The sequence below is a fragment of the Hypanus sabinus genome, chromosome 2, assembly GCF_030144855.1.
Source record: "Hypanus sabinus isolate sHypSab1 chromosome 2, sHypSab1.hap1, whole genome shotgun sequence".
Lineage (NCBI taxonomy): Eukaryota > Metazoa > Chordata > Chondrichthyes > Myliobatiformes > Dasyatidae > Hypanus > Hypanus sabinus.
The window spans coordinates 107,567,827-107,580,558 of record NC_082707.1 but is presented as its reverse complement, the minus strand read 5'-3'; the positions used below and the strand labels follow the sequence as shown (position 1 = coordinate 107,580,558).

At 39.8% G+C, this 12,732-nt stretch overlaps 1 protein-coding gene across 3 annotated transcripts in view; it reads right to left on the bottom strand.

Annotated features, from left to right (window-relative positions):
* Positions 1-12,732, bottom strand: part of haus2 (HAUS augmin like complex subunit 2) — a 70,061-nt gene that overhangs the window by 13,309 nt on the left and 44,020 nt on the right. For all 3 annotated transcript variants that reach the window (XM_059951653.1, XM_059951650.1, XM_059951657.1), the window contains one exon: positions 7,991-8,123. In XM_059951653.1, coding sequence (XP_059807636.1) covers positions 7,991-8,123 — 133 coding nt within the window. The remainder of the gene's footprint in view (positions 1-7,990; positions 8,124-12,732) is intronic.

Sequence of the window (12,732 nt, the reverse complement as noted above, 5' to 3'; positions counted from 1 at the left end):
GCCTGATGAAAGCTGCAATTATTACTAAGCAACACATTGGTTTAATCATCTCTAGATTACTTATAATACCTAATACAATGCAAAGGCTATGTAAATAGTTGTTATGCTGTATTGTTTAGGGAATAATGACAAGAAAAAATAGTCTGTAAAATGCTCAAACGAGTGCTGGAGAGAGAACTTCCGGGTTTTCCTGATCCGCGGTTGATTGAATCCGTGGATAAGGAGGGTGACTGTACCTCACACTAGTCTGTATTAAACTCCATCTGCCATTTTTCAGCCCATTTTTTCAGCTGGTCCAGATCCCTCTGCAAGCTTTGAAAACCTTCCTCACAGTCCACTACATAAAAAATCTTTGTATCATCAGCAAATTTGCTGATCCAATTTACCACATTGATATAATGATCCAGATCATTGATATAGATGACAAATAACAATGCACCCAGCACTGATCCCTGTGGCACACCACTAGTCACAGTCCTCCACTTAGAGAAGTAATCCTCCGCAACCACTCTCTGACTTCTCCCATTGAGCCAATGTCTAATCCAATTTACTACCTCTCCATGTATAGCTAGCGATTGAATCTTCCTAACTAACCTCCCATGCGGACCTTGTCAAAGTCCTTACTGAAGTCCATGTAGACAACATTCACTGCCTTCCCTTCATCCACTTTCCTTGTAACCTCCTTGAAAAACTCTAATAGATTTGTTAAACATGACCTACCACGCACAAAGCCCTGTTGACTCTCCTTAATAAGTCTCTGTCTATCTAAATACTTGTAGATCCTTTAAAAGTCAATTTTATATTCATGGAGATAAAACTGGTAAGCTACTGGCTAATCAATTGAAGCCAAGCGGCAAATGAAAGAAACACGTAAAATTAATGGGGATATGACAACTGACCACTTTGAAATTAATGACACTTTTAGGGAATTTTATTCCAAATTATATAGTTCTGTCTCTGGTAATCATAATATTGCAATGAATATTTTTTTAGATCAATTAGATATTTCTAATCTTTTGATAGATGATCGTAGGCAATTGGATCAACCCATTTCCCAGGAGGAAATTGCTCAGGCTATTCGAGAATTGCATTCTGGGAAATCCCCAGGACCTGATGGATTCTCTGGAGAGTTTTATAAGGCTTTTTCCTCCTTGCTTATACCATATTTATGTTCTACCCTTACAGATTCCTTCAAGGTAGGAAGTTTACCGCAGTCTTTTTACAAAGCTTCCATTTCACTTATTCTCAAAAAGAATAAAAATCCTACTGTATGCTCTTCATATAGACCTCTTTACTCAATTTTGATTCTAAAATTTTATCTAAAGTGTTGGCTTGCAGACTTGAAAATATTCTATCTTCAATAATTCCGGATGATCAGACAGAATTTATTAAAAATCGATATTCCCATTTTAATGTACAGCATTTGTTAAATGCTATGCATTTTCCATCTAAGGTAATATTGGAATGTGTGTTATCTTTGGATGCGGAGAAGGCCTTTGACAGAGTTGAATGGAATTACCTTTTTACATCCTTAGAAAAATTTAATTTTGGACCTAATTTTATTCATTGGATTAAATTACTTTGTTTATTTCCCTCCGCTCGGGTTCTTACTAATCGTCAGAATTCTAAACCCTTTAAACTCCAACATGGAAGTATACAAGGTTGTCCTTTGAGCCCTCTGCTCTTTGATTTGGCATTAAAACCCTTAGCAATTGATTTTTGGGAGTCTAAAGAGATTACTGGTATTTTAAGGAGAGGTACTATTCATAAAGTGTTGCTCTATGCTAATAACTTATTGCTTTTTATATCTAATGTTACAACCTCTACCATTTGTGTTCCATCTACTGACTAATTTTAGTCAGTTCCCAGGATATAAATTAAATTTACATAAGAGTGAACTGTTTCCTTTAAATAATTTAATACCAACTGTTATTAACCTTCCTTTTAAACTTTTAAGAAAACAATTTGTGTACCTGGGAGTAACAATTACTAAGAATTATAAAGATTTATTTAAGGAAAATTTTTTAACTTTAATGAATTATGTTAAAAAAACACTTTCTAATTGGTCGCCTCTCTCTTTATCACTGATCGGCCGAATTAATTCCATTAAAATGAATATCTTACCTAAATTTATATACCTTTTACAAGCTGTGCCTGTTTTTATTCCTAAATCTTATTTTGACTCTTTGGATTAAATTCTTTCTTCCTATATATGGAAGAATAAAAAAACCTCAAATAAATAAAGCTCACCTTCAAAAAACCAAACAGAATGGAGGCTTTGCCTTTCCCAATTTTAATTATATTATTGGGCAGTTAATATACAAAATATTACGTTCTGGATATATTACATTAATAGATTTAAAGTTGTTTATTTAAACTATCTTTAACTGACCTATCTTTTAAAAATGGGATAGATTGGGTATTAAACAATTTCAGATTTGTTTGAAGGAGGGAATCTCTCTTCTTTTGTGCACCTTTCAACAAAATTTAACCTTTCCAATATTCACTTTTTTCGATACTTACAGATTAGAGATTTTTTAAGATCCCAACTACATACATTTCCTACAAGTTCAGATATGAATATAATAGATACAATTTTTAATCTGAAACACTTTGACAACAGTTACATTTATGGCCTGCTGTTGGGACTGAAAAAGGCCTTTATAGATAAAATTAAAGGAGACTGGGAAAAGGATTTACAGATTTTCATATCTGAAGAGAGTTGGAAGAGTATTTTAAAATTAATTCTTCATCATTATGTGCTCGTCATTCTTTATTACAATTCAAAATGGTACATAGAGTTTATATGTCTAAAGACAAGCTCTCTCGTTTCTACGCAGATATTTCCCCCTACCATGATAGATGCACTAATGGCCACATTAATTCATGTTTTGGACACATCCAAGCCTTGAAATGTCATGTAATTTGTATTACTTGTATTCCTATGAATTTTGTATTTGTATTCATGCAATTAATATAATATTAATAAAAATATTGAAAAAGATGAGAGAGAGAGAGATATAGGGAAAGTCATCAGGTTTCCAGCAAATATTGCACTAAAAGAGTGAGGAAACAAGCTGCAAAAAGAAATGGAGGGAGGGATCAGCTGAACAGGTGAATAGAGGAGATTGAGAATGGGGAACAAGTGAATAGGGGAGAGTGAAAATGGGGAACAGGTGAATACGGGACAGTGAGAATGGGGAACAGGTGAATGGGGAGAGTGAGAAGAGGGAACAGGTGAATACGGGACAGTGAGAATGGGGAACAGGTGAATGGGGAGAGTGAGAATGGGGAACAGGTGAATAGTGGAGAGTGAGAATGGGGAACAGGTGAATAGTGGAGAGTGAGAATAGGGAACAGGTGAATAGTGGAGTGAGAATAGGGAACAGGTGAATAGTGGAGAGTGAGAATAGGGAATAGGTGAATAGTGGAGAGTGAGAATAGGGAATAGGTGAACGGGGAGAGTGAGAATGGGAACAGGTGAACAGGGGAGAGTGAGAATAGGGAATAGAGTAATGGGGAGAGTGAGAATGGGGAATAGGGGAGAGCGAGAATAAGGAATGGAGAATGGCAATGGAAAGCAGATACTGGAAAGTGCAGAGCGAAGGCTGATTTATACTAGTGCATACGGGCTATGCCACAGCCTACGCTGTAACCCTGATTTTCACTTCTGCGTCGCTCTACGCTGTAGCGAGCATGCGTTGGTGTGCGCCAAAATGCTAGTTGGCAGTGGGGTTTCTATGCCACTGTGTTGAGTTTCTTCGTGATAGACATGAACGAGGAAATGCATTTCAAACATTTTCTCAGGCTGGCAGGTAGATTTGATGATTTGGTTCATCTATTTCACATCGGGGTATCCATAGCCTACAGTCATGGCGGAGAAGAAGCAACCGGAAATGCGTAGGAGGTAATGCAATGCTACCAAGCAGACCAATCACAGTGGTTGCGGTCTGCATCGCCGTGACACGTGAGTAACTTTTCTGGTGTAGGGTATGTGGTACCTATGGCGTAGATGCGACGCACAAGTATAAATCAGTCTTAACTGACTGCACATCACTGATAGCTAAAGATTGTGCACAGAAACAGGCTCTCCAGCCCACTATCTTCATGCTGGTCATCAAGCACCTATCTACACTAATCTCATTTACCTGAACCTTCTTAAAAGTTGTGAGCCTCTCTGCCTCAGGCAGTATACTCCAGGTTTTAACCACCCTTTGGGGGGAAAAAACTTCTCCTTCTCAGATTCCCCCTGAATCTATTACCCCTTCACCCTAAACCTATCCTGATTTTAGTTCAGTCAAATTGAAATGTGTGAACTGCTGTACATAGAACTCAATATTCAGCACAGGACAGGCCACAAAACTGTGCTGAATACATTGACTCATAATTAATCTAATCCCTTTTCTCTGTATATTGACCACATCCCACCCTTCTCTGCATATTCATGTGCCCATCTAGGGGTCTCTTAAATGTTCTTGTGCTACCTGCCCCTACTATCACCTTTGACTGTATATCCCAGGACCCAACCTCGCATATCTCCTTCAAACTTAACCATCTCAACTTAAATACATGTGCTCTAGTACCAGACATTCCAATCCTGGCTGTCTACTTGATCTTTGCCTCACATAATTTTTTTAATATAAATTTCTATCATATTTCCCTTCAGCATCTGCCACTCTAGAGAAAATAGCTTCAGCTGGATCTACTCTCCTCATACCACATGCCTTCTAATCTGGGCACCATACAGGTAAACTTCCTCTGCACCCTCTCCAAAGCATCCACATCCTTCCTATATTTTGTGGCAACCAAAATTGAATGCAATACTCTGGATGTCGAGAACAAGGTCTAGAATACAAGAGCAGGAACTTGATGCTGAGGCTTTATAGGACACTGGTGAGACCTCACTTTTAAAACTGTGAACAGCTTTGGCCTCCTCATCTAAGAAAAGATGTGCTGGCATTGGAGAGGGTTCAGAGGAGGTTCACAAGGATGATTCTGGGAATGAAAGGATTATCAATATGAGGAACATTTGATGGCTCTGGGTCTGTACTCACTGGAATTTAGAAGGATGGGGGGGGGGATCTCACTGAAACCTTTCAAATGTTGAAAGGCTAGACAGAGCAAATGTGGAAAGGATGTTTTGCATGGTAGGGGAATGTCAGACAAGAGGGCACAGCCTCAGGATAGAAGGGCATCCATTTAAAACAGAGGTGCAGAGAAATTTCTTTAGCTAAAGGGTGGTGAATTTGTGGAATTTGTTACCACAGGCAGCTGTGGAGACCAGGTCGTTGGGTGTATTTGAGGCAGACATTCATAAGTTCTCGATTGGACATGGCATCAAAGGCTGGGAAGAGGGGCTGGGGAGGGGGAAAAAAGGATCAGCTGTGATTGAATAGCAGTGCAGATTCAATGATTCAATGGGCCAAATGGTCTAATTCTGCTCCTATGTCTTACGTAGCTTAACCAGAGTGTTATAAAGCTGCAACACAACTTGACGGCCTCGACTGACAAACATGCTGCATGCTTTCTTTTCCAGTCTACTGACTTGTACAGCTATTTTTAGGGAACCAAACGAGGGACGCCAAGATCCCTCTGTTCATCAATGTTGTTAAGGATCTTGCCAATAGCTGTGTACACTCCCTTTACTTTGGATCTAACAAAGTACAGCACTTTACACTTGTTTGTATTAAATGCTATTTGCCACTTCTCTGCCCATATCTTTAACTGATCCATATCCCACTATATCCTTTGGCAACCTTCTATGGAATCCACAATTGCACCAATCTACAAATTTCCTCGCCAACCCCACATTTTCTATATAGATCTCCGTAGACAGACCTCCATCTAGCATAAGACCCATCCACTGTTACCCTTTATTTTCTATAGACAAGACAATTTTGGATCTAAGCAGTTAAGTTACCATAGATGCAACACAGCTTAATTTTCTGGATGAGCCTACCATGCAGGACCTTGCTGAATGCCACACTAATGTACTGTCATGTAAGGAAGGTAACTTGTGCACAGTATGATCCCAGTAACACAATCCTTGATGGAAGCTGCATAAAAATTCTCGAATGAGGAATAATCCCGGTCACTGTGAATAACTGTATAAGCATCTACTTGGGCCGGAGGGCAAGACCTAAGTTTATGTCTAACTGAAGGACAATATCACTGACTAAATCCATTGACAGTGGAGGGCTGGTCTTTTCGTTGGAAGCCTGTGACCAGTGGGGTACCATGAGGAATGGTACTAACTTCCTTATTGTTGTTATATACATTAACAACTTGGATATTGGCACCCAATTTATTTATTTAAGGATACAGTGCAGAACAGACCCTTCTGGCCCACTAAGCCGTACCACCCAGCAACCCCCAATTTAACCCCAGCCTTATGACAGGCCAATTTACAATGACCAATTAACCCACTAACTGGTACATCTTCCGACTGTGGGAGGAAACAGCAGCACCCGGAGGAAACCCACACAATCAAGGGAAGGAGGCACAGATTTCTTAGTCAGCACTGGAATTGAACTCCAAACTCTGATGGCCCTGGCCCGAGCTGTAAAATGTGCTGCAGTAACTACCGTGGTGCTCCAATGAATGAGATTGCATGATAGAGTGTGTTGTGGAGTGAGGAAGAACAGGGTACAGAAAGATACTAATCAACTGGCACAGAGGATAGAATTTAGTCTTCACAACCATATAATAATTACAGTACGGAAACAGGCCATCTCAGCTCTTCTGGTCCGTGTACTGCATACAGTACACGGACTAGAAGTACTGTGTGCAGTTAGAGTCATACAGCATAGAAACTGACCCACTGCCTAATTTGTCCATAACAACCACGATTCCCATCTAAGCTAGTCCTATTTTCTCTACATTTGGCCCCTATCCCTCTAAACCTATGCTATCCATGTACCATTGTAATTGTATCTGTATCTAATACTTTCCTGGACAGCTTATTCCATTACCCATGTAAAAAGTTGCCTCTCAGATCTATCAGACCTTTAAATCTATCTCCTCTCACCTTAAACCCATGCCCTCCAATTCCTCTTGCCAAACTGCAGGAGGATATTGTTCCACTGAGAGGCTGGAGGATGTTGCCTGGGATATAGGGTCCCAGTTATGAGAAGTGATATGCTGGGTTTGTATTCTTTGGAGAAGAGCTAGCTAAGGGGGTCCTGATAGAGGTTAACAAAGCATGAAGTACATAGGTAGGGTAAATAATAGTAAACCTCTCACTACAGTAGAGTTATCTGTAACTTCAGGACAGGCACAGGTTTAAGGTAAGAAGTGTGGTTTAGATGGCACATAAGGAAGAACATTTCCCCCCAGTGTTGAGGCTTGGACAACAATGTCAGAGGAGGCGGTGAACACAAAGGATTCAGAACATTGAACTAGCATCTAGATGAGTGCACCAAGGCATGGAAGGCTGTTGACAAGTGCTGGCAAATGAGACTAGTACAGGTGGGTATTTGTCAGGCTGAAGGGCGCATTTCTACGCTGTGTAACTCCCCAGATACTGTACTGACTAATAATGAGTCTGAGGGGTTTAAAACTATGATCTGTAGACTCAGGGCAGAGTATTTCTTAGTGAGCCACGGGTTGTCAAAAAGTATCTTAATTTTCTTAGACTCTTTTCAATGGACAGATCAATGAATAATCACTAATTTAGAAGATGCAGGGTTTTGGCTAAAATGTTTGAGGGACTGGTTTGTATATTAAATATACAGTACCAAGATACAAGGTGTTAGGAGAGGAGAGTGAGGTGGAGTGCATACTGTAAAGCACTACAATATTCAAACAGCAGCAGGGAACTATCCTTCTGTCAGTCCATTCTCCAGCTGTGGAACATGCAATGATGCTCACTGGACAAAATCAAAATTAAATATATCCATTTATATTGAGATATTAGCACATTTCACCTTTGAGATGCTCCAAGCCATACTAGTGACACTTCACATACCAGGATGCAAGATCCAAAGCTTACTTGTGACAATTGGCTTCAACAGGCAGGCACTGACAGTGAACAGGCTTCACCAGTCGTTGTTTCAGCATCATTTTCTCCTGCACAATCTTCTCCAGGTGGCTGTTCATCAGCTGGAGGTACTTGTATCTCTCAGCTGGTAATGCAACGAAGAAGCACGTTAATTATCTGGTGCCCCTTGATGAGATGTTGCATCTGCAATGCCCAAAAGTAAAACACTTAGGGAGACGTTCGGCCCCTTCACCCTGCTCCACCAAGGCCATGGCTGATTTTTGATTCACCACCATTTTCCTGCATTAATCCCAGATCCCCCAATTTTTTAAATATCCATAAATCTGGTATATTATTTTACATCCTGTGAGGGCGAAAATTATTTAATAGACTCACCTCAACAAAGTCTTCCTGAACTATATCCACTGGTTCCTCCACATCTATTGTTATTGAACCAAGAATGGTTTGAACTTCACAACCTAGCATGCCCACATGTAGTGAATGCAGTGGATTCTGGCTAATTGGGACACATTGACACCAGTATGTTTTGGCTCAATTAAGTGAATTAGCCAAAGTATCATGGAAATAGTTAAAATGATATAGAAAAGTTACCTTTTAACTGAATAACAAATTATGTATTTAAATGAAATACACAACAAATTAGAATACTGTAATTTTAAAATCCGTTCTGTGTTCTTTTCTTATTCAGCTCAGGGTATTCACATATGCATTTGCAAAAAATGCACATGTCAAACTACAAGAAAACTTTATTAGAACCAGCACAAACGCAATACAGAAAAAAAAACAGTAGAAGTAGTACAGAAATCAAAATAATATTTATCATTCACCGAGCAAGCCAATCTCTGCAATATCAGAGAGCAGCCATAGATCTGACAAGCCTGTGTTGTTTTTTCTCCCCACCTCTCTCTAACTTTGACTTGATGTAAATGTCCCTATCTTCTTAGCACTAGCATCGGCTGTGACCCAGCCTAAGATAAAACCCTCCCACTTGCACAAAAAAGTGCCCCTTTTATACCCTTCAAACCCCTTAACTAGTACTTTTCCAGCACTGTGGTACCAGCTGCACCCCCTTATCTCTTACGACCTCTGGTCCAGACAAACATGTTTTTCACCATTTTCCACAATTCTGGCTGCAGACTTGTACTTCCTTAACTTTCTCAAAACTTACTGTGGACTGGTTCTCTCATATTTTCTCAAAACAATCTCACTCCAAGCTAATGCCATTTTGTCTTATAGACTTCCATTTTAGCACATATTACAGAAGAATCACATTGAACTCTTCCCTTACAACTACTAATACTAATATAGCACTATAAAACTGTATTATACACCGAGGAATTCATCTGGTGTACACTGCTGTGTCCTTTTGATGACTGCAAATTAACAAAATCAGCACAGACGCATAGTGCAGATAATGAACTGCCTTCATACAAAGCTTTTGATGACCGCATGTTCCAAATCTTCATATTCATTGCAACATTCAGGATGATTGTCGATACCTTCAAATTTGACCTAGTCCCTAACTTGCTGAAGTAGTTAAATTGTTTCATTTTCACTCTTGGCCGGTTCTGGCATCTCTGAGCCTGAATGCTTGAAACACAGTAAGCAAAACAGCTCTGAATTGTTTTACTGATGAATCCATGACATAAATTCCTGCTTTTTGAACACATGGAACTGATGCTATCTAAAAACTGTTTGCTCCAAGCACGGTCTAGTTTCTAACAGCCGCATAAGTGCATGTAACAGATGCTAGTCAGAAGCAGTTCAACGACCATATCCTGTTCCAATTAAGTGGTATAGTGTCCCAGATAAGTGGCTACCCCAATGAACCAGAACCCAAGAGGACGGCGGTTGGCTAAACAACTAGAACGTGAATGGACAGAGGATGGCAGGAGGAAGTGACGATTCGGGAAGTGAGTTAGCGATGGACGTTGGCAGGAAAGAGGACTGGAGTGAAAAAAGCAAGAAAAGAAAACAGAGGTATGAGATGTCAAACTCTGAGGAGTCAGGGGATGACTGAAGTAGGATACCAAAACAATGGAAAGAAGATGAGATTAAAGCAATTATAGAACTGAGCAAAGATGGAGCGTCTTTTGATGATTGGAACCTGATTCATTTGACAAAGGTAATCAACAAACTTATAGGCGAGGTTTGTCGGGATAGTGCTCAGCAAGGCAAAGTGATAAGATTAAATAAAATAGACGGCAAAAAAGTCCAATGTTCAATAAATAAAAATAGAAAGTCCTGACAGGATATTCCCTAGGACCTTGAGGGAAGTTGGTGTAGAAATAGCAGGGGCTCTGACAGAAATACTTCAAATGTCATTAGAAACGGGGATGGTGCAGGAGGATTGGCATATTGCTCATGTGGTTCCATTGTTTAAAAAGGGTTCTAAGAGTAAGCCTAGCAATTATAGGCCTGTCCATTTGATGTCAGTGGTGGGTAAATTAATGGAAAGTATTCTTAGAGATGGTATATATAATTATCTGGATAGACAGGGTCTGATTAGGAATAGTCAACATGGATTTGTGCATGGAAGGTCATGTTTGACAAATCTTATTGAATTTTTTGAAGAGGTTACAAGGAAAGTTGACGAGGGTAAAGCAGTGGATGTTGTCTATATGGACTTCAGTAAGGCCTTTGACAAGGTTCCACACAGAAGGTTAGTTAGGAAGGTTCAATTGTTAGGTATTAATATTGAAGTAGTAAAATGGATTCAACAGATGGGAGATGCCAGAGAGTAGTGGGGGATAACCGTTTGTCAGGTTGGAGGCCAGTGACTAGTGGGTGTGCCTCAGGGATCTGTATTGGGTCCAATGTTGTTTGTCATATACATTAATGATCTGGATGATGGGGTGGTAAATTGGATTAGTAAGTATGCAGGTGATACTAAGGTAGGCGACGTTGTGGATAATGAAGTAGGTTTTCAAAGCTTGCAGAGAGATTTAGGCCAGTTAGAAGAGTGGGCTGAACAATGGCAGATGGAGTTTAATGCTGATAAGTGTGAGGTGCTACATTTTGGTAGGAATAATCAAAATAGGACATACATGGTAAATGGTAGGGCACTGAAGAATGCAGTAGAAGAGAGTGATCTAGGAATAATGATGCATTGTTCCCTGAAGGTGGAATCTCATGTGGATAGGGTGGTGAAGAAAGTTTTTGGTATGCTGGCCTTTATAAATCAGAGCATTGAGTATAGGAGTTGGGATGTAATGTTAAAATTGTACAAGGCATTGGTAAAACCAAATTTGGAGTATTGTGTACAGTTCTGGTCACCGAATTATAGGAAAGATATCAACAAAATAGAGAGAGTACAGAGAAAGGTTGAACAAGTTAGGTCTTTATTCTTTGCAGCGTAGAAGGTTGAGGGGGGACTTGATAGGGGTATTTAAAATAATGAGGGGGATAGATCAAGTTGATGTGGATAGGCTTTTTCCATTGAGAGTAGGAGAGATTCAAACAAGAGGACATGATTTGAGAGTTAGGGGGCAGAAGTTTAAGGGTAACACGAGGGGGAATTTCTTTACTTAGAGAGTGGTAGCTGTGTGGAATGAGCTTCCAGTAGAAGTGGTAGAGGCAGGTTTGGTATTGTCATTTAAAGTAAAATTGGATAAGTATATGGACAGGGAAGGAATGGAGGGTTATGGGCTGAGTGCGGGCCAGTGGGACTAGGTGAGTGTAAGCGTCGGCACAGACTAGAAGGGCCTAGATGGCCTGTTTCCGTGCTGTAATTGTTATATGGTTATATAAGATTATCAGAGGCACAGAGTAGACAGAGAGTATCTGTTTCCCAGGTTGAAAAGCCTATTACCAGAGGGCATGCATCGAAGGTGAGAGGGGATAGGTTTAAGGGGGAAATGAGCGGTAAGTTTTTTACTCAGAGAGTCATGGATGCCAAGAATATACTGCTTGGTATGATGGCAGAGGCAAATACATTACAGGCTTTCAGAGACGTTTGGATAGGTACATAGATGTAAGGAAGATGGAAGAATATGGGCATGGTGCAGGTAGGAGGGAATAGTGTTTGGACGTTTTTGTTCCTGTGCTGTACTGTTCTATGTTCTATAAGAGCAAGGGTGTTGAGGCTTTATAACACTTTAGTCATACCGCACAGAGTAAATAAAAAAAAGTGGACTAGAGGAGTTATTTCAGGGATACCAACAAAAGTTACTATAGATGAGATTAAGCAGAACATAAAAGGAGCAATAATTATTGAAGCCAAATGTTTGAAAGTTACAAGAAACAGAAAAAAGTTTATCCGTTATGATTAACTTTGATGAAGAAAGATTGCTGACTAACGTTTATTTAGGGCATATGTGTTAAGAGATCAGAATATATATATGTATATATATCAGGGCCTTTAAGATGCTTTAAATGTCAGAAAATCGGGCATATTGCGGCAGTCTGCAGAGGGAAACAAAGATGTGGGAGATGCGCTGGAGAACATGAATACAGGAAATGTGAGGTGGGAACTAAACTGAATTGCTGCAATTGTGGCGGGGCACACAGTTCAGCTTATCGAGGGTGCACTAATAGCAAGAAGGCAGCTGAGGTACAATATGTTAAAGTAACTCAAGGGATTAGCTACAGAGAGGCAGTGAAAGGAATGGCTGAAAAGGAGAAGGCTATCAAGCGAACAAATATAGGGAATAATAAACCAGTGAACTGTGAGGGCTGTAATATGATAAATAAGGATACACTAACAAGCAGAAAGGATTTTGTACTGTTGAAAG